Source organism: Vanellus vanellus (genome assembly GCF_965231255.1).
Source record: "Vanellus vanellus genome assembly, chromosome: Z".
NCBI lineage: Eukaryota > Metazoa > Chordata > Aves > Charadriiformes > Charadriidae > Vanellus > Vanellus vanellus.
The window spans coordinates 77,985,295-78,010,942 of record NC_138908.1 but is presented as its reverse complement, the minus strand read 5'-3'; the positions used below and the strand labels follow the sequence as shown (position 1 = coordinate 78,010,942).

The 25,648-nt window shown below is 61.1% G+C and overlaps 1 protein-coding gene across 1 annotated transcript; it reads left to right on the top strand.

Annotated features, from left to right (window-relative positions):
- Positions 1-978: 978 nt before the first annotated feature.
- Positions 979-24,998, top strand: IL11RA (interleukin 11 receptor subunit alpha). The gene is made up of 13 exons (XM_082497282.1): positions 979-1,096; positions 19,610-19,709; positions 20,070-20,130; positions 20,249-20,415; positions 20,605-20,719; positions 21,572-21,604; positions 22,016-22,179; positions 22,308-22,471; positions 22,582-22,723; positions 23,195-23,290; positions 23,479-23,578; positions 24,260-24,342; positions 24,449-24,998. Exons 2-13 carry the CDS (start codon positions 19,610-19,612, stop codon positions 24,463-24,465), a joined length of 1,242 nt encoding a protein of 413 aa, XP_082353408.1. The 5' UTR covers positions 979-1,096; the 3' UTR covers positions 24,466-24,998.
- The last annotated feature ends 650 nt before the right edge of the window (positions 24,999-25,648 follow it).

Below are 25,648 nucleotides of genomic sequence, written 5' to 3'. Positions count from 1 at the left end.
GCACCCGGAGCACGTGGTCCTTATCTCCGCACAGGCGCTGTGCCCGGCAGAGACGGAAACGCTGGGTCTGTCCTGAGGCTCCAGCAGCGCCAGCCCCGACAGCATCACCCGGGGGCTCCAGTGTGTCCCAGGGGGACCCCAGACCACACTTGACCACAGGTGCCAGGGGAGGGAAAAGTTCCCAATGGGTCTTCACCAGCTGGTTTCCCGTTGCAGGCTTTCAGCACGTTGGGTTTTTTTCCACCCGAAAATTTTCACTGTGATAGAATTGCAAAATAAAACCCTTTTCCAAGGGAAAGCAGGCAGGGCGATGGAGGGGTGCTGCAAAAGGGGCACGCAAACATGCACCAAAAAGCCGCCAGGAGGAACGAGGCTTTTCTGCAGCTCAGGGACGCAAGCCCCGGGGCCAGATTTCACCCTACGTGTTCCCCATCAAATAAGCCGCTATAAAAACAACCCCCCGAGAAACGCCCCTCCCAGGGACAAGGGAAACTGAGGCACGGGCAGGACCTGCCTCCCTCGACTCCTCCGGGATGCTGGGAGCGCCGAATGTGGTGGGGGACCCGCAGGGCTGGCAAATGCGGGGAGTGATGCGGGGAGAACTGTGCATCCCGGGGGGGGAAGGGGGGGGTCCCTCCGCCTCCGGGCGTGGGGGTGAGGGCACCGTGCACCAGTGGGCCCCGGCGGGACCCCCAGCCCAAAGCGCCCCGGGCGGAGCGGGACGGCGATCCCCGGTAGGGACGGGGAGAGAGGGAGGGGACAGGGGACACCGTGCATCAAGGAGGGGGACGTCGAACCCCGGGGGATGGGGGTGGCGGGGGGGTAAGGGGGAGCCGTCCAGGATCCGTCCCCGGGTCCGGGGGGCGGCTCGCAGACAGGAAACGTCCCGGGGCGGCGGCGGCAGATTGGCAGCGCTCTGCTCCAATGGAGCGGCGGCGGCGGCCCCGGCGGCTTCGCACCGCCCGCGCTACCGGCCCCAGCCAGCCCGGCGCGGGCGCCCCGCCGCCGGCCCCGCTCCCGCTCCCGGACCCGCTGCCGGCTCCGGCCCCGCTCCGCCGAGCGCCATGGACTCATAGCCGCGTCGCCACGCAGGAAGGTAAAAAAACGTGTCTGTGTCCCCGTGTCTGTCCGTCCGTCCGCCCGCCCCCCCCCCCCTCCCCCCCCGCCGCTATCGTCCCCAACCCGAGGGGAACGGCTCGCCGCCGCCCCGACGCCGCGGTGAGGGGCGCACGGCTGCGGGCGGGCTGCCGGCGCCGCGCAGGCAGGCGGCTCCCGCGGCTGTTTGCTGCTCGTACGGGGGAATATATGTGTGTGTCTGTGTCTGTGTCCGCGCAAAGTAGGTGGCAGGGATTTGCTCCCCCCACCCCCCCACCCCGCGGTACCTCCGGTGCTGCTCCCCCTTCTCCGCCCGGCTTGCCTCCGCCTTGCCCGGAGATGCTCGGGGGATGAATGGATGGAGTTCCCTAGGTGGGATCTTTGAGTCCCTGCCTCAGCCTCCGCAGACAGCCTCCCCCCTCCCCCCCCCCCGCCCTGAATTTTTAGTCCCCCTCCCCATGTCTTCGGGGGGAGTTTTCTGGAGAAAGGCTGGAACAACAGCAGGCAAAGCGCCTCCTTGGCAGGGCCCCCTCTTCTCCTGGGGGGTCCGGGGAGGGAAAAGCTGCTCCCAATTATGAGAGGCGCGGAAAGAGGCGCTTTCCCATGCGCGGGCACTGGCAGGGCTCTCTGCCTGCCTTGTCCCTCCTTGCCCCGGGATGCTGTCTCAATCACGACTTCTCCATCCTCTGCCAGCCCCTGCGGGTGCCCAGCCCTGGGCTGTACCCACTGCCACCCTCGCAGGCTGGCTGTCACCCCTCGGGTCCCCCCCCGAGCTCTGGCTCTGGGCTGGTGAAGGGTGTCAGAGGGGTCCACGGGGCTGAGCTTGGCTCAGGCATCGCTGTCAGCAAACCGAGACCCCACTGTGATGGGGCCTGGGGGTGCCTTGGAAAATCTCATTTTCATTGTGCCTGGTCTCCATGGGGAGAAATCCAGAGCTGCAGCAACTCTCAGACGTGTTGCTGTGCCCAAACTGGTGTTGGACCGACTGGCGTTGGTGGCGTAGCCGGTGTTGAGTCTCCCAGGGCTGGCCGAGTGCCTCGGGTGCCGGGAGGTGACCGCTCCATGCAGGCTAGAGCCATGTCTGGCCGCGTTTGCAGGAGGAGGTGGGGTGTTTGCTCTCTGCCTCTCTTTATAGGAGAGCAGGTCACAGAGTGGTTACGCAGGGGGATGCACGGAGCCCACGGCATCCCATCCCAGCATGAGGTAGAGGAGCTTCACAAGGAGCTGCGAGCTGGCAGAGGTCCCTCCTGGGGCAGGGATAGGGACAGGACTGGCTGCAATGTCCTCCCAGCACTCATACACCCTCTGCTGTACCAACCTGGCCCTTTTTGGGGGGAGTGAAAGGGGCCATGTCTCCTCTCTGGAGAGCTGTGAGCTGACTTTGGCAGCCAAAGTGGGACTGGAGTTGGGGGAGAGGGGCTGAGCGGGGACAGTGGGGTTGTGCGCAGGGCTGGATGTCACTGGCGATGGATGAACAGGGGGTGTGGGGGTGCAGTAGGGTGTTGGGGAGGGGTTCATGGGGGATTGCAGCTGAAGGCAGAGGCTGCCTGCAGGAAGCTGAGAGAAGAGCAGCTCCAGTTTTGCCCTGCCTCCTGCTCCATGAACTTCAGGTTTTTGGGAACCTCACAGGGAGGGGAAAACTTGACTTGATTATATCTGATAAGCCACTTTTTCCCCGTCCCAGAGAGCTGTCCCAGCGGCGGGGAGGGGGGAGGAGGATGCTTGGCTGAGTGCGGGCCCTGTTTGTGAAGGATGAATGAATGACTCACGGCGTGGCAAGTCTCCCCGCCGTCTTCATCGTGGCAGCAGCGGCAGTTCCCTTTTGCGGCTGCTGGGTTTATCAGAAGCCGTCATGCTGGGTGGGCGCCCGGGCAGCCCATGCCTACATCCCCTAGACTCCCAGGTACCCTGCCTCCTCTGCCCTTCTCCCCCGGCTTGCCTGCACCATCCTGAGTGGTGAAACCTTCTCGGATGGTGACGGTGCACAGCACCCTCACCTGCCATGAACTAGCAGAGCACTGGGTTCAAACCCTCTCTTTCCGCTCTGCTCTTGTTCAAAGGCGACTCCAGACTCTTCCTGCTCATGCAGGGCTCAACCTCCCTCCAGTTTCCTGATGAATGCGTTCCTGGAGAGCTTATTCCCCCATGGGTTCGTGCCAACATTGTGCTTTTAGTTCAAGACCTCTTCTCCCTCTCCAGTGTTTACCCTGCTGTATTTATAGCTTCCTCAGGTTAAACAAGCTGGAGGATTCTTGCCTCCTCTTCTCTCGTGGGTTTGGCTTTGGAGGAAAACCCCTTGCGAGATGCTTCCCGCAGGAGGGGGCACGTGCCGGCTTGTGGCTTTGCTTTTCTCCCTTCAGAAAATTTCAGCACCTCTCCCAGCTTGTTTTCCCTCTTCTTGTTCAGGCATGGGAGAGGGTGGCTCTGCCCTTGGCCAAGATGTAGCCAAGGACGGAGCTTGGATGGGATGGGAGCTCTCCCCTATGGGCGATGTGCCGGGGCCTCACCAGCATTTGGGATGCTGATACAAAGCCAGCATCAGGAATTAGCCCTGGGATGTCTGGGCTGACTCGCTGGGATGTTTAGAGAGCTTTTGGTTTTTCTAAGTGTTCTGTGGTTACAACAGCATGGCATGTGTGAACATCACCAAATCTCTCTGTCCACGGTTGTAGTGACCTTGCGACCTGAATTCCTACCGGCAGATCTCTCTGCACCTCCCAGTGATGGTTTTCTCCTCCTGTCCAGGCTGTGAAGGTGGGGAAGGTTGCAGATGCCTTGCAGTTGTGGTTGAGTCGTCTCCTCCAACAGCCAGATTCCCATGGACCATTTCCATGGAAAAAGGAAAATTCCTCTGGAAATTAGAAGCAGGTTTGCGGTGTCAGGGATCAGTGTGTTAATAGGAATTATCTCTCGAGTCTGGCTGCTTCTCAGGTCTCTGAGTCACGCTGGCACAGGGGTGGGATAGGGGGAGCTTTGGGCTCTTTTGGACGATTGCAGCACCCACAGCCCCTGGAGCGTGTGCCGGGCTCTCCGGTAAAGGCAGAGGGCTGGGCTGGAAGGTTCAACTCATCCTTCTCTCCAGTGGCATGAGTCTGGGACATGCAAAAAAAACCTGGCAAACATCTCCTCCTCTGGTGTTTGGGGTGAGGGAGGTCCAAGAGAAGAGAGACAAGAAACCCAAGTGATTGTCAAGACCTGTCTTCCCTCCATCCTAGCAGGACTGTGTGCTGTGGTCACATGTGACCAGCGGAGCCTGGGCTTGCTTCAGCAGGGATTGGTCCTTGCTAAAAAAGCTCACAAGGGATTTTGGAAGGGTCTGGCTCGCAGAAGGTGACATCCACTGCTGCCCTGCTTGTACACATTTCCTGAAGATGGTTTTGGAGACAATGGATGGTCTGGGGAGACCTTGGGTGAGACCTGGTGTTGTTGGATGTGGGGCTGGCCCATGTAGATGGCGATGGCCCGGGGACCACAGGTAAGACTGTTTATTCACCAGGGGAGGGGAGGATGTTGGAAGCATTTTGGAGATCAACCCAGGGCTCCCCAGAGGCTGTTCAGTTTTGGTCCCCTCCTCTGAATACAGAGGCAGCTGAAATAGAAACTGCCTAATAAAAATGATTACGGACCCACAGAGATTGCCTTATAGGGTGAGGTGGAAAAGTTTAGGGCTCCTTCATCTAATGAAATCCTGATGGTAGAAAGAAGGTCATTTGGGCATTTTCTGATTTATCCCACCTCCTAAAATGAAAACAAGGGACACCGATCCCTGTTGAAAAGCCAACGCTGGAGATGCACCGAGGGGAAGAGGGGATGGGAGAAGCTGCTAGCTTTGGGGGACCATCATCTCTGTGGCAGCCTGGGGAGGCTCTTCTGACTTCAGCAGAAAGGGACTGCCCCTGAGTCCCATCGCACCCTGGGGAGCCCCAAACAGGGCTCAGGGCTGCCGCCTACCATCCTGCTGCCAGCCCTAAGGGGTGTGGATGTCCCCTCAGAAGAGCACGTGGGAGGCAGTGGGGCTGGCACAGCGTCCCTGGAGCACGTCCCCATGGGCTGGTGCCCGTCCAGCTGTTTCCTTCGCCTTCCTGTGCTTTCACCAGCCCTTTCCTTTGGGACCGAAAACCCCGCCTGCTTCATCCTGGCCAGACCGATAGCTGCAGCTGGAGCCAGGGACCTTGCCAGCCCCTCTTTGATGAAGGTCAGCATGGGCATCAGTGCCTCTTGAATTCAATAGCACCGAGAAAGGCACGATTCAGGCCTCGCCTTCCTGCAAAAGTAGCTAGGAAAAACCAAAAAGTGCCATCACGCAGGGTCTCCATCGTGGGCCAGCTCAGTGCCGTGCCAGCGTTGCGACAGAGCTCCCGACAGCTGTGCTGCAACAGCCCCGCAAAGGTCCCCGGGGATGGCTCAGCCGCGGTGGCCCGGCTTGGCTTTGCAAAAGCCGCTGTCACGCAGGGTGCCTGGACCAGCCAGCTGGCATCTCCCCAGACTTTCTTGCAGGGCCAGGGCCAACCCCTGGGGAGGTCTGCAAGGAGCCTTGCCTTTGCTTTCCATGAGTTTTGCCCGAGGCCTCAAGGCTTAGGAGGAGCTGGTGGACCCAACCAGCTATTGCTCCATCCTTGTCTTGCAAGGGCCAGCATGCAGCCCCGGGGGGTTCCTTGGTGCTTCAGCTGCTTTTCATTTTTTTTAGCTCCTGTGAGGCTCCCGGGGGGGGTGGGGGCTGTTTTGTAGCTCCCCTGAGGCTGCTCCACCCCATCCTGGCTTTGAGTTTTGCAGCTTTGTGGCTGGAGCACGGCTGTGCCCAGGGAAGCATCCCTTTTCCCTGCCCTCCCCAGTCCCCTGCCTGGCTGTTTCCCTTCTCCAGCTGGGACTGCACCCACAGTGGGCACCCAAAAAAACAGCTCAGTGCCTCAGGTTCCTTCACTGCTGTGTTCCCCCTCCCCGCAGCACTGGGGGCAGGATGCCTGCGACCGTGCAGGCAGCAGCCAGTGTGAGCTCCGGAGGGTCCCATCTCTCGGAGCATCCTGTTGACACAGCCCTTGGTATGCTGCACGTCCCCATCCCTCCTTCCCAACCAGAGGCTGCAGATACACACTGGGGCAGCTCGGAGAGCTGGGTGGTTTGCCCCATAGATGCCTTGGAGGGCTCCACTTGGCTGACGAGGCACTGAGGTTTGGACTCGTAGTGGTCCAGGAGGAGGATGCCGAGATGCCCAGGCTCAGATGGAGCAGCAGTGGTGCTCATGCTGTGCCTGGGATGGGTGAAGGATGTAAAAGCGAGGCAAGGTCTGTGGCGAAGGTCATCTTGGTCCTCACCCCCAGGGTGTAGCTGGAAGAGCGAGATGGGTGCTGAGGCAGCGTGTCCTGCTGCATCCCCAGACGATATCCCCATGAGACGTGTCCCCAGCAGGGTGGTTAACAGGGAGCAGGTCTGGCTGTGCACAGAGGATTTTCTTCCTCCAGTGCCTGGAAAGGTCCCTGAGAGCTTTTTTTCACCTATTTTCCCCATCTACCAAGGGCGGAGGGACCCTGCAGCAGCATTTGACCCTCCTGGGGCACACAGGGGACCTCAGCAGTGCTGCCAGCGACGTGGCCGCTGCACCTCCCATCAGCAGCAGCATTTCAGGGATGGCAGTGAACGCCTTCTCCACCATCCCTCACCACAACCAGAGGAGGGTGGAGCGGAGCCGGAGGCAGCATTTGTGGCCAGCTCTATGAATTTCCAATTACCAGCTCGCCTTGCCACTGCGCGAGAGGTTCCTGCACCTAATTTTTGGTGAAATGATCCATTTTTCTCAGTAATTTAATAGCGTGGGCAGGCTGCTTGCTGATGGAGAGCCAGCAGCCGGCACCGAGGAGCCTGTGTGCTGGGCTGCCGGCCGTAACCACCTTCCCCGGGCGACGCAGGAATGCTGACCTAATAGAAAAGACATTTAAAGAGGAGTTTTGGAGAGCGGCTCAGCTCGGATTCGGCTCACACGCACGGCGGCCGGCTGCAGTGGGGTCTCTCTGTGCCCCGGCAGGTCCCGGGGACCAGCGCGGGCAGAGGGGACATCCCCAGTGGGAGCCAGGCACCAGGGCAGAAGCCCTCCTGGCCATCAATCGGCACAGAAACTGCTTTATTTTCTAGAAAAAGTAGCTGCTTCAGAGAGGCCGCTGCAAGTTGTGAGCTGAGGCTGGGTTAGGAGCCCGGCTGAGGCTCTCCCAGGGCTGGAAAAGCCATGGCGTTTTGCTCTGACATTTTCCAAATGAGATGTTTTGATTTTATTTTTTTTTTTATTTTATTTTATTTTATTCCCCACCCCAAGGTAATGTTTGGAAGCCAAATTTAGCTCGATTTAACTCAAACCATTTTAAAAAAGTAAAACCACTGAAAACTAAACAAGGCCTATCATTTAGAACAAAATGTTTTGGTTTTCATTTTCCTTTTGGCACGAAAAACACAAACTTTTTTTTTTCTCTTTTTTTCCATTTTCCTTTTGACCCACAAACAATTTATTTTTTTTTCCCTTCTGGTTGTTGTCCAAGACTGTGCTGTGTGCCGTGGCCGGGGGACAGGCGAGCCCCGATGCTGTTCCCAGTGGGATGGGGGTCCCGGGGGCTGGCGCTTCCCCATGAAGGTTGGAGGGATTTTGCAAAAGCGAGTGGGAGCCACTCTCCCCGCTGCCAGCACTGACTCAGCCGGGAGCTCCTTGTGGAAAAGGGAGGCCCCCAGGCATGGGATTTGGGATTTGGGATTTGGGTCTGTCCCAGCTCTCCTAGGGCAATGTGAGCCCCGGGGCTGAGCCCCACTAGTACCCAGGCTGGTCACGGCCGTGCTGCGGGTGCTGTGCCCTGCTGCTGGGCATCCCCTCTGGGAAAGGCGAGCTCTGGCATTGCCTTCTCCACTTGTTTATTCAAGTTTAAAATTAATCTGACCTTCCCCCGCTCAGGCTTGTGCAAACACAGCGTGTCCCTGAGCGGGGAGCTCCCGCCAGCCCAAGGAGAGCCCTGTCTGTCCCCAGTTTGCGCCGCCACTGTCCCCGCGGGGTGAGGTCCCCGCCAGGGCTGGGGTGCTGGGCTCTGGTGGGGTGCCTGCTCTCGCTGTCGGTGTGCCAGCCTCCTCCCAGCAAAGGCACCTCTGGCCGTAAATCAGGGCACAGTTAATCCTCCGGTGCAAGCTGCCAGGCAGCTGGGTGCATCTCTGAGCTGGCCGAGGGGTGGCTGCTGTGCCTCCACCCCAGGCAGAAGCCCACGTGCCGGAGCCAGCGATCGTTCCCGTAGCCGTGACCCCCCCCCCCCTCATCGCCTGCTGACCCAGCCCCGCATCCCCCATCCTTTGCCAAATCTCCGCTCTCCACTCTGCCCCAGCCTCACCGGGCTGGGATGATGGGGAGCGGCGCAGGGGCCAGCCCTGCTGCAGAAGCGAGCGCCCAACTCATTCACCACCTGATTTTATTTTATTCCCCTCTCAGTGCCTCGCCGCGTACTGCAGCCGTGCTTTTTATAGCCCCCAGCTGCAGCCTCGGCGTGCTCCCGGCCAGCTCCCTGCTGCGGCCCCGCTCGCTCCGTGCCAGCAGCCCCGGCCGGAGCAGGGGACGGATGCCGTCCCCGGGGTCCCCGCGGCGGTTCGGCAAGAGGAGAGGGCGGGCTGCGGAGGAAGGCAGATAATTAAACCCTAACCCAGAGCCACGCTCCCGTGCTGGTGGAAGCGTTTAAAGAGCCGCATTAGTCACCCCCGTCGCAGCCGGCGCGTGCCGCGTGCCAGGTCGGAGCCAAGCGGCGGTGGCCTGTCCATCACCGTCCCCTCCGGTGCTGTCTCGGCGTGTTTCCAGCCTGCCAGAGCCACCAGCTCCTTCCATGAGCTGGTTTGGTTTGCTCTGCTGTGGGAGGTTGTCAGGGGTCCCCCCCTCCATCACCAATCATCCCCCAGGCTCTGGCAGGGCTGCGCTGCTACGAGAGAGGTTAGAGGGAGGTTAGAGGTTCCTGCCCGCTCCCCGGGAGCGTTTTTACGAGCGCCTGGGGCTTGCTGCCATGTTTCCGCATCCCGCAGCCGTTTCCGCGGCTGGGAGGCTGCCGCAGGGTCTGGCGTGAGGAGGAGGAGGAGGAGATGGGATGTGGGTGCCTGGAGCATCCTTCTGTTGGGATGCGGGGTTTGCAGAGCGGGGGCGGCCGGCCAGCGGGGCAGGGAGTGAGCATCCTCCCTGGGAAGCAGCGGGGGGACGACCCATGCTTTCTCCAGACGTGATTTCACCGCCGCGGGGAGGGAGCACAGCCAAGGGACGGGCCCTGCTCGCCCCGGCGGCACCCGGCTCGCTTGCCGGGGCGTTAGTCATTTGGGCTGTGGCTGGGGATGGCGTGTGCCAGGGGTCCCCACGCGCCGGGGGGGCGGGGGGGGGGGAGAGGGGGGCACTAGTTGAGCCTGCACTTTTGGGATGTTGCCAGGGGAAAGAACAGAGGGATGGAGGGAGGGAGGGGTGGGGGAGCTTCAGGGCTCACAGCCCACCATCCCCCTCCTTACTGCCCTGGGGAGGGGGCAGATGGCAGCAGTGAAGCCAGATGTGTGACGGGCACCTCTGGCCAAGCAGGTGGGGCCAGGACGGGGCCACCTTTGCTAGGGTGACACCTGCGGCTGGTCCCCAGCCTCCTGGCGTGACCTTTCGGAGCTCGGCATGGCGGCATGGAGGCAGAGGAGATGCTTGCGGGAGGCAGCATCCTGCTTTGGGGATGGATTTGGGGAGGTGTCCCAAGGAGAGGTCTTCTGCAGAGTTTTGCAGGTCCCTGGGAATGGGGAGAGACCCGGGGATGTCCGGTGCCAGGCGCTAATTTTAAATCCTGGCCCGAGACATGGTCCGGTTCTCTGTCCGGGAGGAAGGGACAGGCCAGGCGGTGAAATACCGGCGGTGCTGCCGTGTGGCTGCCACCAAGCAGCCGGGGCTTGGGCAGCCTTGCCTGGGAAAGGCAGAGAACTGCGGGGTTGTGGAGGACGGGATGTGCAGGGGTGGGTTTCCCAGAAGCGCCAGCTGTAATTTTAACCCGGTGCAGGGGGCTGCAGAGCCGGGGGGGAGGAGGAGAAGGGGGGCAGAGAGGGGAGGGGACGGCTTCCCAAATGTGCTCCCACCCGAAGGTGCTGGGCATCCCCCCATGAGAGTTGGGATCTGGCTGGCAGCACCCCAGTCCTTGGGCGAGCCGGGGGTGGCTGCGGGAAGGGGGAGCTGCTGGTGCTGCCGGCCAGGTGCCGAGCATGCCGGGAGAGGGGAAAGCCTCAGAGACTCGTTCCGAAACAAGGCTGCCCTTTTATTCTCCTTTACGATGGCGTTTTAATATCCACAAACACCCCTCCCTCCCCGGGCTGCTGCCAGCAGAGCCTGTATCGCCTGCGCTTGGCCTGACGAGAAACCCCGGCCAAACCCTGGGCCTCAGTGCTGGGGAGAGGATTATTTTTCCCCCCTCGTTTTTTTTTTTTGGTTTTTTATTTTTTTCCCTCCTTTTTTTTTTAATATAATTTTTCTATAGCTCTAATTAGACAGGCTTGAGCCCCAGCCAAGGCAAACACACCTGGGGGAGCCTCGCCTTACAGACCCCATCTGCTGTGTCGGGGGCTCTGCTCCCCGCACAGCCGCTGCCTGGCCCCTTTATATAGGGGAGGGGGCTGCTGGGGGCCGGGGAGGAGGAGGAGGGGGGGGGGGGGGTGTAGGACCACTCCCACGCCAAGCCACCGAGCAGCCGCCACGGAGGAGGAGAGCCCAGCGAGGCGGCGCGGGGAGATGGTACAGAGGCAGCGGGGGCACCCGGCGGAGCCCCGTCCCACGGCAAGACCCCCTTCCAGCGTGGAGCTGAGGTATCTCCCCCCATCCCGCCAGTGCTGCTGTGGTGGCACGGGGCTGTGCGCCCACCGGGTTGGGATGCTGCAAGGGGGAGGGATGCGGTGGGTACCAGCAAGGTTGTGCCCTCCTGGGGTGGCAGCATGGGTGTATCAAGGGGTTGCAGCCCCCAAATCTGTGTGTGCTCGGAGAGGGAGGACGTGGGGGCTCCCCGGTGTGTCTGGGTGTGTGTCAGGCTGTGGGACCACCTACCCAGTGGACTGTTCTGGAAAGGGAGCAGGGGACATCGACGTGCCAGGCCAGCACAATGGCTTGCATTGACAGCCAAATCTGCGCTGGGCTGAGCTTTGGGTGCTTCTTCCCGTGACTGCTGGCTTTCGTGTGGGGCTTTTATCTCTCTGGTTGTTTCGGGGGCCATCCTGCAGCCCCCGTTGCCAGCGGGCTGAGCAGTGCTGGCACCCCCAGACCGGGGTCTGCTGGGTTCCACATCACATCTGTGCCTAGCTGGAGCCAAGGGAGCTCTTGAGGGGTTTCTGCTTGCCCATGTTGGAGCCCCACCTCTTCTGGGACTGGGGTGCACACCCCGACTGTGTGGTGTGGGCCAGGGAGGAACAAGCAGCACCTTTGAGTGGCACCCATCGCCATGGCTTATCCTGGAGGACAATTCCTCCTCTCTTCCACGTGCCCTCTCCCGGGGATGTGCAGGGGACAGCACTGTGCCCCCCACTCCATCCCCAGGGATGGATGCAGCACACCACCCCTTCCCATGCCCAAGCAGTGAGCAGGCATCACTGCTGCGGACTGCCCTCCTGGTGCCCAGGGTGCCACCGACTGCTCCAAGGAGGAGCTCTGGCAACTGCTTCACCTTCCAACCCTTTGGCTGGTGGAGCAGGGATGCCTGCAAAGAGAAATACCAGGTGCTTTGGGACGCACACAGAACCCCTACCCCTGGTGTACCCAAGCCTTTTACACTAGCATCATCATCTGGGCGCAATAATAACTGTAGCGGCAGCTTGAAATACAAAAAGCGGGATCCATTCGCAGGAGAACCTACTGGCTCCCTTCAGGTGATGGGCTGGGCTTGGGGGGGTTGTACAGTCCGGGACCCTCCGGCACTTGTGCCAGACTGGTGGGTTTCCCTGTGCATGGGGGGATTTGGGGGCACAGTGGCTGCTGGTCCTTGGTGCCTGCGACCGGAGCCACGGCTGTGCAGAGGGCAGCTCCAGCGTTCTGTGAAGGATTTCAGAGCTGCCTTGGCCTCCAGTCAGAGCAGGCTGCAACGGGAACATTTCGAAATTCTTTTGGACGAGGAAAATTCCACGGGCAGCCCCCCTCCGGAGAAAGTTTGGGATGGCTGAAATGTTTGGAGTGAGAGGCTGCTTGCTTTTGTTTACTGTGAACTATAACACTCGGGGGGGGGGTGGGGGGGGTGGGAAGGGGACATGACACGGGACACCAAAAGGCAAAAAAGACAATAGGAGCCTGTAAACAGAGTTGGCCCCGAGCGGGGCCGGGGCATCTCTCCAGCATCGTGGAAGGAGATGTGTCAGCACGCTCACTGCGTTGCCCTGCTTTCCCCCCACCCCGGCTCGGATACGATCGCACTTAATCTTTCCGGAGAACTTGGTTGGGTGTTTTTCTCCTCTGGCAGAAAACGAGCCAGTGGGGTTTTTTCCCTTCTCAACTCGTGCAGGGCACAGCCTCCACCCCCTTTGCCCTGCACCGCAGCCCCCAGCCTCCCCCAGCCTCCATGGTGGGCTTCGGCCCCAGTTTTTCCCCACTTCTTCTCATTTCTCCACCTCTCCTTTCGGCTTGACGTCTGCCGCCTGAGTGGCCTGGCACGAGGCAGGGGGCATGGGTGCTGCCACAGCACGGTGTTTCCCCAGCCTCCATCTCTGCCACGTGCCCTGCGCCCCACCACATCCCCTGGGCTGTCTCCCCATGGCAAAGCGGGCAGGGTTGCCTCCAAGCTCTGAGAAGACAAGCCATGGTTATCCCACCAGGTGCCAGAGCCTGGCACCAGCATCCCCACATCACACATTGCTGGGGGTCTACAACTGCCACCCACCCTCGCCCCCTCCGGGACACTGCTGGTGGGGTACAGAGGGTTAACGGGCCACCCTTTGGTGGTGGCTTTTTTTGGCTGCCCAGGTGGCCCTTAATGATACCTAAAGCCCCTCTCCAGCCTAAAAGGGATTTTGTTTTGCAAAAGGAGTGACAGCAAATTGGTAGCTGGAGGAGTGCTTGTGCTGCAGTACGGTGAGATGTTTATTTTGGCCCTGCCACCCCGCAGCGTTTTTGGCTGACCCGGGCGCCTTCGTGCCTCGGGGATGGAGCTGAGCCGGATGGCTCCCAAGGACTGGAGCATGGGGAGGGATGGGGGATGCTGTGGGGCCCCTCTCCTGCCTGGGGTTCCCAGCTTCAGGCTGGAGTTCTTCAGGAGCACCTGGGCTTCTGTGAGGCGCTCACTTATATGTACATATATGTGTGTGTGCCCTACACATATGCTTTTCTATCAGCTTCAGGGCCAGCTCGTGGGGGGAGTTTGTTCTGGGGGGTGCAGATGCTGCTAGGGGGGTGAAATGCTGGGATGCAGGCTGGTACCCGGCTGTCCCACCGTACTGGGAGCTGTGGATTCACCAAAACCTCTCTTGAGCTGGGTTGAGCCTAGGAGCAGAAAAATGTCCCAAATCCTAAAACGTTCCTGGTACAGGAAAAGCCTTTCCCACCCTGCTCTAATCACAGGGTGGCCCAGCGCCCTGCCAGCGGGTCCCACCCGTGTACTCGGATCCAGCACTATGCCTGTCCCCATCCCGCAACCCTGTGCCGAGGACAGTGGGGATGCAGCCCCCCAACTCCATCCCTCCATCCTAAAAATAATCTCCCGGCTGTAAAGAAACCCACTGGTGCTGTAGCGCCGTTAGGTTTCTTTACAGCTGGGAGATTATTTTTAGGAATTTCTCTGGCATGTGACTTGAGGGGGAGAGCGTGGGGATGGGGATGGAGGTGGGGGGGGACGACCCCTTCTCTCCCCCCTCCAAATACAAGGCTGCCAGCTGGCGTGGCGCTGGGGCTGCTGGCTGCTAACAGAGCCCTCGCTGTTTTGGCCCTTGCCAATGCCTCCGGTTACAACTGGGAGCCAGAGACTTCTCCTTCCCGCAGGATGGAGCAGGGGAGGGCGGAAATCGGGGCGTTGGGGTGGGAGTTTCCTGGCTAGGGGTAGCAGAAGAGCCTGACCTCCGTGAAGCCACCGGCATGCTGAGATGTGTGGTGGCCCCCCAGCACAAGGTCCGGCTAGCAGCTGCCAGCCCCACAGAGGAGAGAGGTGACCCTCAGGTTATGGGGAAGGTTTGGGCTGGGCTTTGGACACCAGTGGGTCTGTGGTCAGCTGGGCATCACCAGGGGATGTCGGGGGGAGGGGTTGGTCTGGGTTGGATGGAGATGTGCATCGTAGATGGCTGTGGGGGTGAACTGGTTCCCGGTGCAGCACTGGGGTTAACCCCGTCTTTGGGCTGAGCTGGGGTTAACCCCGCTCCTGGGCTGCATTGGGTTTAGCCCTGCATTTGGACTGCGTAACATTACGTTTGGGTTGTGCTGGGTTTAACCCCACTCCTGGGCTGAGCTGGATTTAACCACTGCACTGGATTTAACCCCAAATTTAGACTGCGCTGGATTTAATCCCGCTCCTGGGCTAAATAGGGTTTGATCACACTCCCGGGCTGAGCAGGATTTAATCCTGCTCCTGGGCTGTGTGGGGTAAAATCCGTTTGGGCTGCCCTGAGTTAAGCCCCGCATCGGCACTATCCTGGGTTTAGCCCCACATCCAGGCTGCAACTGGTTTAACTGGAGTAATTCCCATGTGCTGGGGTTGCACTGGGTGCAGTTGTGCGTGTGCTGGCTCAGCTCAGCCTGGCACGGTGCCCCCCGCAGCAGGTATGGGGTCTCGGCACCCCACCAAAGCAGTGCGGAGGAAAGCAGCCCTTTTCGAGATCCCCAATGCACCGGAGGGACTGGGGACTGCGAGCGGGGCTCTCCCCTTGGCCTTGGGGACCATCACCCTGGCAGTGCCCAGGGTGGGCGAGGAGTTGCCCCCGGGTGCTGCCAGTGGTCCTGGGGACTGTGCGTGGCCCCGGGTGGCCCTGGAAGTGGTGGGGGACTTGCTTCCCTCCCTGCCAGCACCCACTGCTGGGCTTTCTCTGGGCACCCAGTGGCTGGGAGGGTGCCAGCGGCATTTAGGGGACAGGGGTGGCTGGTTGCAGGGGACCATCCCAGCAGTGGGGTCTAGGCTCCCCCCGTCCTGAAGGTGTATGTTGATGCAATGATGATGGAGACCAGTGATGCTGCAGGGCTTGGATGCTGCCGGGTTTCTGGGCAGATCAGCAGCCACGTGGATGGGCTCAGGCCATGCCGCGGCTCCTCGGGGCCAGGCACGGCACTTCTGCAGGGCTACTGGGAGCAGGGGGGGTTAGCAGGGCACTGCACTCCCAACCCCTCAGGACAGCAAGAAGAGGGAAATTCTTCTGCTTTAAAACGCAGACGCCCTTGGCCATGGACTGGGTTTCCCATAGCGGGCACTGGCAGTGAGGTCTGGGGTAGGGATGCTTCCCCCGCTGAGGGGCAGCAGTGATGGCATCTCCAGGGCATTAGAGCCAGCCAGCATCGGGCATCACCCGTTTCAGAGCAGCTTTTTGCAGGTGGGTGTCTCTGGCAGGACAGAGCTGCCAAGTGCTTTTGGGTAATTTGCCACATCTCCATTACAGCAGTGCTTCCCCGGACCACCCCGGGGAGAGGTTAGGAGGCACCCCAGTTTTCTGTGCTGACTGGGGAGCATCCCATGTCTCCCCGCTGCTATCTTCAGCCCTGCAGCATGGCATCATCTGCTTGTGTCCTCACCACCACCCCCCTGGATCTTCGTGCGGCTCATTTGCTTTGAAGAGTGACTTCAAATGAAGCAAAGCAAAAAAAAAAAAAAAAAGCCAAAATCCACTGTCTTTCAAAGCGCCGAGCACAATGGAAAGTTGTCCTCCCCCAGGAATCTGCATTGAGCTTTGCCAGGCCACGACGGCGCATGGCACAGAGCAGCTGAGCCGGGGGGACTGTCGCACCCTGCGTGGGCATCCGTGCTGGTGCACATGACTGATTTTGGGGGATGTTTTTGCTCACAGCATTATGGTTTGGATGCAGGAAGGGGCTCACGGCAGGACTTCTCCCTGCAGCTCCCCAAAAACTTTTGAATGAGCTCAAATGATGCCCAGCGGGAGAGCAGGGTCGGTGTGGGATGGAGGGTGGCACCTTGCGCTCCTGGCTCGCATCCACGGGTGCCACGCACAGCCTGGTCACCCTGGCTGTGCTGGTGACGAGAGCGTCCCGTGCCGAGGGAGTGGAGTCTGGCTCCGCTGCCCTCCCTGCCCGGGCCAAGCCGCAGTCCCAGGCTGGGCTGGGTCCCTCTGCCCTGGCCGTGGCCACGGGAGGTCACCCAGCCCCAGGCGGGTGGCAGACGCCTCTCAGGCCAGGATTAGCATGCCGGGAGGAAGAAAAGCTCTGATTGTTCCCCCTGTCCCGGCTTGGGTCCAGAACGAGTGTCCCGGGACTCCCTGTCCCCGGGAAGTGTCACCGGCGGTGCAAGCATAGAGGGATGCTTTCTCCGCCTGTGTGCCCATCCGTGGGGTTGCAGAGATGCCGAGGAAGGCGGTGTGGCAGCGCGTGTGCCTGTGCGTTCATTTGCACGCCTGATTTTTCCCCTGGCCCAGGGAATTTGGGTTGCCAAAAGTACAGGGATGGTTTCTGGGCAGGCTGTTTTGCAGCTCTGGCTGTCCCGGAGCGCCTGGACCCCTGCCACGCCGCCGCACCGGGAGCCGGCGAGGGCTCCGGGTCTTCCCCTGCTCTGCGGCTCCTTCCCCTTTTGTTTGTGGCCTTTGGGCAGGCGAGGGAGGGCTTGCCCTGTTTCTTCTCTCTGCGGCGATGCTCGGTTGTGGCAAGGTTTTGGCAACACTCAGGAGGGTCATTTACAAAGCCAATGCGTGTGTCTGGGGGGGTGGGGGGGCGGTGTCAGTGCTGCCTTCACCCACGCCGTGCTGGCAGGAGTGGGCAGCTGCCCAAAAGAGCCCGTCTGAGGTCAGAGGAGCTCATGGGGCGGTGGAGTGAGGATGGGGGACACTGGGGGGGCTGTGGGACAGAGGGTGCTGGAGGGTGGGAGGATGCAGGGTGTCCCTCAGCGTGAGCGGTGGGGGACCGCTGCAGGGTTGCCATGGAGATCAGGGGTTGGGATGCAGCTGGGCATGGGGTCTGCAGAAATGCCCTCTGCCACCATGTGGGGGTCCAGGGTTCCTGAGGGTCTGTTGGCAATACCACTGGCAGGCAGGCTGGCCCGGCAGGGCTTTGCCCCGTTCCCCAGGGACATCAGCAGCGGCTGGCTGCAAATTGTGCCATGCCCCCACTTCTTCCCTTGTCCATCCAGGGAAAGATGCCTTTCTGCGTCGCAGCTGTAGGATCATCTATGATTCTATGATTTTTCCAGGCAGGTCTTGGTGGCCCTGAGACCTGGCAAACTCATGTCAGGAGTGAGCCAGCACCCACAGCATATTCCCCTGCCGCAGAGGGGGATGCTGGGCAATAGGTGCAGCAGCTCTGCCTTCACCCTTCACAGTGTTTGCACAAAAACCCAGGGCGGTCGGCAGACGAAATGATTTTATTTTAAAACTATTTATCTCTCTCCATGCTAACACACTCTCCTTGCTCCCTGACTCCCCCCCCTCCCCCCCCCCCGCCGCCGCCATCCTCATCCCCTTAACTCTGTCCCACGTGGTGTTTGGGGTTATTTTTGGTTGCTTCTTTTAAGTGTATTTTAAGTCGTCTTTTTTTTTTTTTTTTTTTTTTTTTTTCCATCACCAAAATATTTTACTGTCAGGCCAAATGTTCCCAGTTAGTTACCAGCATAGTTTTGGCAGAGACCTTTTAACTGATGTTTCTTGTGAATGTTCCTATGGGTGGTTTAGTAGGAAAAGCTTATGACAGTCTCATGAAATTATTTACATTTGAGGCTTGCATTTGAGGCTGCCTGGCACGTTCAGGATGGGGCTGATGCGGGGTGGCGCACACCTTCCCCCTGCACTTGCTGGGTTGCAGCACATCACCTTGTAGCTCTCCTTTCCTTCGCCAAGCGGTTTGGTCTGTGGCCATGGGCACCTGCCTGCAGGAGAAGAACTGGCAGCTGCTCCAGGATACTTTTCCAGGGCTGGAGCATCCCTCTCCTGAGCATCCTCCCTTGACTGTCAAACCCAGGAGACTCGGGGGGGGATCCAGATTTACGCTCACAAGCTGCAGCCTGCAACTGGGGCTGGCAGGGAGCTCACTGCCTCCTGTGCCCTTAGCCCCTGCCTGCCTGCACCCGGGAGCAGAGCCTGACAATAAGGGTGTAAATAAACAGGCCTGCCCATTTGTGAGAGGTGGGCATGGGGGGTCTTGCAGGGAGAAATGAATCAGCTGTCTGTGCCTGCTGGGGGCAGGCGGGGCTGGCTGATAGGGACAGTGTGATGCTGCTGATATGGATGGCGTGATGCTGGCTAGGATGGATGTCCTGGGGTGATGCTGGCTGGCACAGCCAGAGTGACACTGGCTGGGATGGACAGGGTGATGCTGGCTGGCGCAGACGGGGCGACACAGGCTGGTATGTGCAGGGCGACGCAGGCTGGAATGGACGCCTTAGGGCGATGCTGGCTGGCACAGACAGGGTAATGCCGGCTGGATAGACAGGGTGATGCTGGCTGGGACAAACAGGCTGACAGTAGCTGATATGTGCAGAACAATGCAGGCTGGATTGGACACCTCAGGGTGATGCTGGCTGGGATGGACAGGAGGGCAATGCTGGATGGCACAGACAGGGCAATGCTGGCTGGGATGGACAGAGAGATGCTGGCTGGGGTAGACGGAGATGCTGGCTGGGATGGACAGGGTGGTGCTGGCTGGCACAGACAGAGGTGGGGAGACCTGGTTCTATGGCTGGGGTTGACCCATGGAGAGCTGGGTGCACATCTCTTCCTCAGCATCCCCCTCACTGGTGGTCTCTGAGTGGGAGGAAGGGATTTCAGGGACATTCTCCATGGGTCCAGAGACCCCAAACAGCCAGAAGGGCACAAACCTGCACAGACCAGACTGCAGCGGGTACGGGGGTGGGCAATGATGTGGGACCCCCAGCCAGCCCCACTCTCGGTACAGTCTGAGCTCTCACAGACCTGCTGCCCTGGATGTGTGAGCCAGTGCAGATCTAATTGCTGTCTCCTGCCACATAAAAACAGGCCAGAATTTCTTCTCGGTCCTTTCCCACTCCAGCTGCACCAGCGCAGGTCTCTGGACCACCCTGAGTCTGGGAAGCAGCCAGGGCTCCCGGCATGGGACTGCAATGGAAAAAAGCCCTTAATCCCACCAACCCATGCAGCCTCAGGCTCCTGGTCAGTGTTTGCCCTTTGTGTCCCCCCTCCAGGCATGGGGACTCCTCGGCAGCCAGGCGCTGGCTGTGACAATGGCACAGACCCTGCCAGCTGTCCCCGCTGGGGTGCCAGCGGTACAGCCCCCGTGCTGTCCCTGGCAAGATGGGGTGAGATAAGAGGGAGATGTGGAGTGTGCAGTCTTGCAGGGATGCTTCGGGGTGTGGGCCCCGCCAGCTGCCCTGTCCCAGGGGAATAACACTCTTTCCCTCCCCGCTCTGCCTTCCTCCAGATGCGCAGTCCCATCCCAGGTCTGGGCAGGGTGATGGTGTTCCTCGCAGCAGCCCTGGCGTCAGCCTCCCTTGCCACCCCCGAGGGCTGGGGAGAGGAAGGTGAGCCCCCTCCAAGTCCCTCGCACAGCCCCCACATCCCAGGCATGGGGACCCTGGGGGCACCCCATTCCCCCCCAGGGCAGGCACAGACCTACCAGAATCAGGGTGTACATGAAACACAGCCCCACGGTGATGGGTGTCCTCTGGTCAGCCCACCCCTGCAGCTGCCCATTGCCCAGCCCCAACTGGGACCAGTCCTTCCCAGTCCCCCATGGTGGTACCTGCGTGAAGCAAGACCCCACAGCCACCGCCCAGCTCCCCGGGGGGGTACAGCCCCAGGCTGCCCACCTTGACCCGCAGCCCTGGCATGGGGTGGCACAGGGTGCTAACCCCCGTCTGGGGATGTGTGTGTCCCTCCAGGTGTGCAGTATGGACAGGTGGGGACAGACGTGACCCTGTCATGCGCTGGTGCCCATGTCGGGTAGGTCTTTTCCGTGCACACTCTGGGGTTTTTCCGATGGGATGGTTTACCGGGTTTGCCTGGGGTGACCCCATAGTCCCTGTCCTCTAATGCCGCCTGCCCGGTCTCTCCTCCCCAGCTCGCCGGTGCAATGGAGACAGGCGGGTGCTGCGGTGCTGCCAGAGGGCTCGGCCATCCATCAGGGAGCTCTGGTGTTGCCACATGCCAGCTTGGCCGCCACGGGGACCTACAGCTGCCATGGAGAGGATGGTGGCCTCCTGCATGCTGTGTCCCTGCGGCTGGGGCGTGAGTAGCATGTCCACGGGCTGGGGTATGGGGGTGTGCGACCCCACCAGGATGGGCCTGCGGTGCCCACCCCCCTGGCAGTGGCTTGCAGTGGCAGGGGACTTTGTGGTGACACAGGGGTCCCTGCCTGCTAGCTGGGCTGCAGGACAGGGGACCCCTCGCTCACTGTCACTTCCCCTCGGACCCCAGACCTGCCAGGGGTCCCCTTTGTGTCCTGCAGAGCGTCCGACTACGAGAACTTCTCCTGCTCCTGGACCTCCAGTGTGGAGACCTTCCTCCCCACCAGATACATCACCACCTACAGGTGATGTATCCCTACACGGCACAGGCTGGGGGGTTTATGGCGTGAGCCCTGGGTCCCAACCAAGGACAACTACCAAACCCTGCTGGCCACCTGACCAATGTCCTGGGTTCGCCTCCTAGCCCAGGGACCAGGCTGCACCCCAAAGTAGATCATGTTTTGGGGTGAGCAGTGCACCAAGTAATGTCTTGCTCCAAGGGTGGCCCCCAGCAGCGCCGGGGGACCGGCACAGGCAGGCTCCCTCCCTGCCGACGGGTCTGCCAGCACCAGAGGGGCTATAAAAGAGAAGCAGGTCATGGGCAAGCCGCCGAGCGCTTTGGCATGCTTCAGGATGAAAGGAGCCCCGGCAGCACCGCTGCTTCTAATTATCCCAGCAGGCCAAATTAGCAGGCTGCTTTGAAGTCAGCCGGAGCTCACAAAGCACAGGCTTGCTGAAAGCTGCAGGAGCTGGAGGCTCGGCCAGGAGGGGGCTGTGGGAAGCAGAGGGTTTTGGGGGCTGTAGGGTGAGCACGAAGCCAGCTGCTGGGGAGCTTTTATTAACGTCCCTGCGCCTTTGCTGCTGCTGCACAGTGAACCCCAGGTGGCCAAGGGGGTCCTCTGGGGAGGATGCTCCTGGGCACCCTGCTGTCTTGTTCCCCTGAGACCCCCAGCTTCTGCTGCCAGGCTGCTCGCCAGCAGGGCTGGGCTTGGGGTTAGCTCCATCCCCTGTGCCATGTCATCCGTGGGCATCAATGTGAGAGTCGGGGGCTGCTCTGTGGTGCGGAGACCCCTGTGCCTCCTCTGGGTTACGGTGGGGTTGGTTTCATGCTGTCCCCTCATTCTCACCATCTGCTTTTCCATCTTTCTCCACGGCAGGAAGAAATCACTGACGGGTGAAGAGAAGCGGAGGTAGGACTGAGTCCCACTCCAGTTCCGCTCCCTGGGGACTGACCACCCTCCCAAAGGCTCTGCCACTGTCCTCAGTGGGGTCCTTGAGGCAAGGGCTGGGTGTTCCTGTGGGGGAACCAGCTCCCTAAGCCTGGTGCTCTGGGAGAAGGGATTGCCCCAGGGGAGGGACCTTGCCAGGAGGGACTGTGGGGCTGGGATGGGGGTCACTTCAGTCATTCTTGGAGGGACATGCCAGGCTCTGGAGGGGTGAGGGCAGCTGCCGGACCCTGTCTGAGCTGTAACGCATGCTGCCTCCTCCACAAGGCTCTTTACGTGGAGGGTCTCCCCACATGCCACCACCTTGGTAGCACAGGGAAACTATGCATGGCAGGCGGGGCGGGACATGTCACCACCCTGTCTCCCCATCTGCAGGAACAAGAATGGGCACGTGGGGCTGTGCCTGCAGGATCCATCCCACCCCGGCACCTGCACCGTCCACAGGTCAGAGTTCTGGAGCTCCTACCGACTGAACATCACCGAGGTGAACCCCCTGGGCTCCAGCTTCCGCCTCCTCGACGTCACCATGCAGGCCATCAGTGAGTCCTCAACCATCCGTCTGTCCATCCATCCCCCAGGCACCCAGCCCTGGGTGGCAGTGGGGAAACCAACACCCCTCTGCATGGCAGTCCAGAGTGACAAGGGCTCCCTGTCTTCTCCCACACAGTTAAGCCCGACCCTCCAGAGGGCTTGGTGGTGGAGCCCATCCCTTTGGCCCCACGGCGGCTTCACGTCAGCTGGAAGTACCCCTCCTCCTGGCCCAAGGAGCCCCACTTCCAGCTCAGATTTCGGCTCCAGTACCGGCCCGTCATCCACCGCTCCTGGTCCGTGGTAAGCGGTGGGCAAGGAAAGGCAAAGCCCAAAGGAAGGTGGGCATGGGGCCAGGGAGGGCAGTGAGGGGTGCCCCTGCCTGCCCCACAGCTCCCCTCTGCCCGGTGCAGGTGGAGACAGTGAACCTGTCTGAGGTGATCACGGATGCCTTTGCTGGGCTGGAGCACGTGGTCCAAGTCAGCGCCAAGGATTTCCTGGATGCAGGGAACTGGAGCGAGTGGAGCGCTGAGGCCCGGGCAACGCCGGTCAGAGGTGCGAGGAGGACAGGCTGCAGCCCCCAGTAGCCCTCCTGGGTTGTGCCATCCCTCCCCAAAGCCCATCTAGCACGTTGGGCTGCCCCTCTTCAGGCCCTTCCCCATGGCACCCGTTCCCCCAAATATCACCCAGAGCAAGTCCCAGCTCTTGGGATCCTGTAAAGTTGACCCAAAAAGCTGGTCCTGTGCACCATCCAAAAACTGGCTTCATGGTGGGATGCAGAGTTGTAAGTGGGCAAAGCATGTCCCAGCCCCACAGCAGGATGCAGCTGTGCTGCTGCCATTTGGGGATTGACCCCAGAGCCTTGGGGCCGAGTGGTGCTCCCAGAGCACCACTAGCACCCCGTGGGCACCTTTGGGCTTGTGGGACCCCTCAGGCACAAGGGCACCCTTCTTTGCTCCTCTCTGCGGGTCCCTGGGATGCTGCCCATGCTTTTGGTTGAGTGTTTCCTATCTCCTGCCCTTCCAGACCTGGCCACCACAGCGAGTGAAGAAACCACTACAGATGCCAGCCTGGAGAACCTGGCCGAGGAGCCCTCCCAGGCTCCCAACCCTGAGCCCATCAGTGAGTAGAGCTGAGGCTGATGGGCAGGAGTGGGGACTGCCCGCAGGCAGCTGCCTGCCTGGGCACACGAGTGGCTGAGAGTAATGGGAAGGGTCTCTTGCCCCATGCCTATGTGCAGCTGGGGTGTCCAGAAGCTTGCAATAGGGTCCCCCAGGCATCCTTTGGCCATGAGAGTCTCTCTGTCCCAGACCGCAGTGACCCTCTGGAGAAGATGGCTGTCCTGGTGTCCCTTGGGATCTTCGCCTTCTTCGTCCTGGCTGCTGTTCTCGTCATCACCATCCTCATCTGGTAGGTTGGGTTTTGAGAGGGAGGGGTCTGTGTGATTGCTGTCCCCAACACTCTCTGGCCCACGAACCCTCAGCATGGGGTGCCCCAAGTCCCCACATCCCTGCTATGGGGTCCCTGTCCAAACAGACTTGATGCCAACCCCATAAGGTGGTTTATGCTCCCCCTGCCACGTCAGTGCCTTTTCCCAGCACACCCCCACCAGCTGCGGTACTGCCCAGCCTGCCAGGGGTCTTTTAGATGAGCCCACGTCCATGGGACCTTTCTCTGTATCCCCCAGAGATGCTGCTGCTACTAGCATCCCCCTGAAAGGCTCCTGCCTTGCTCGGGACTCTCATGCTCCAGAGTCAGTGCAGACACCCCTCCACATCTCTTTGCTCCCTGGGAGTCCTGCCCCCGGGCACTGCCCGCTGGTCCTGTCCCCGGGTCCCCTCTCATCCTGCCACAGCTGGGCTCTCCCTGCCACGCTGTGTGTGGCTCTGCTGTCGGTCCTTGTCCCCATCCCAGCCCTGGTGTACCTCATGAGCAGCTCCTGCTGTAGCCCTGGAGCTGACCTGCTGGAGTGCCAGGTCTCAGCTGGGCACAGCTGGATGAGGATGCAGAGTGGGATCACCGGGAATGCGGGCAGTCTGGGTGCCCAGGAGGGCTGCTCGGGGTCCTCAGCCACTGCTGCTCTGTCCCCAGGCTCCGGGTGAGGAAACACGGCAAGGAGAAGACCAAACCCCACAACTTCTTGGTTGCTGCCACCCACTTGAAGGCACTGCCGAGTGAGTCAGGGTGCAGAGAGGGTAAAGGGGGGAAGGCAGAGGAGGGAGTGCGGAGGCAAAGGGGCAAGTCAGTGCCCCCCCGACCCTCTTCTCTCTCTTTCGGCAGAGGCCCAGATCCTGTAGTGAGCTCCGGCCGATCCCAGCTCCCTGCACCTGCTTGCCCACGCATGGGACTTGATGCCGCTGCTGGCACCCAAGGACCCCACGCCTCCCGGGTCACCCCACAGCCGTGGACATTGCCGGAGCCCCCAGCACCCTGGGGATGCAGGATGGACCCTAAGGAGAGATGCTCTGCTCCCAGGAGCTTTGGGTTGCCCGTGCCTGCCAGGAGCCACCTGGAGGCACCTCCGACTCAGGGCGGTGGGCCAGCCCCGCCGCCGAGAGCTGCTTAACACATGGGGATAAGACACTGAGCCAGCCCCACTTCACTGCCTAGTGTCAAGGGGATCATGGGTGCAGGCTCCCAGGGGTGCCGGGCATCAGTGAGCAGGGGGTGCTGAGCCCTGCCCGTCACCCCCCACTAGCCACCAGCAGGCAGAAGGGACCCCCCCTCCCTCTGCCCCTCTCCACCGTGCCGTAGCTGGATGGAGCAGTGATGCCAATAAAGGGGGTAGCGTTGGCACTGCCCAGGCTAGACCCGCCTTGCAGATGGTGCTGGGCCAGGGAAGAGGTGAGTGGCACTGGGTGAGATGCCAGCTTGGGGACAGTCCTTGCAGGAGGTGGGCAGGCAGCAGGGCTGGTCCCCAGACAGGTCAGCCCCCTCCCCAGGCACCTGGAGGGGCTGAGAGAGACCCTTGCCCGGGCCAGCCCTTGCTGAGTGCCCGAAGAGGATGCAGGCAGCTGCCTGGGGCATCTCCCCTGCCCTCTCCAGTCTGACAGTGGGGACAGGACCCTCTGCACAGCCCCCCTCGCTCAACATGTGGCCCCCCTCACTGTGCGTCGACCCGGCCCCTCTAATGGCTTCCATCTGTTGGCACCTCCCGACCTTGGTGCTCAGCGCCAGCAGCCCGATGAGATCCAGATGGGGCTGGGTGGAAAGTCAGGCAGCGGCGGCGTGGGGAGCGCGGGGAGCAGAGCCAGCACGGGGTGGGATGCTGCGCCCACCCTGCCAGGGAGATGTGTCGCTCCCGGCTGGGCACTGGGGCTGCCCTTGAACCCGGGGTGCAGAGGGAACCTGGAGGATTGGGACCTCGCGAAGGGGTCTTCATGGGGACTGGATTGGAGGGGACCAGGGCAGAGATGTGCCTTTTCCAAAGGCTTATGTGCCCACAAGGCACCTCTGCCCTCACTGGGTGCCCCTGCACTC

Excerpts from the sequence above, each read along its gene's own strand:
- IL11RA (XM_082497282.1), top strand. The coding sequence starts at position 19,610 with ATGCGCAGTCCCATCCCAGGTCTGGGCAGGGTGATGGTGTTCCTCGCA. Across the intron at positions 20,416-20,604 it reads TGTGTCCCTGCGGCTGGGGC|ACCTGCCAGGGGTCCCCTTT; the intron begins GTGAGTAGCATG and ends CTCGGACCCCAG. Across the intron at positions 22,724-23,194 it reads CCGGGCAACGCCGGTCAGAG|ACCTGGCCACCACAGCGAGT; the intron begins GTGCGAGGAGGA and ends CTGCCCTTCCAG.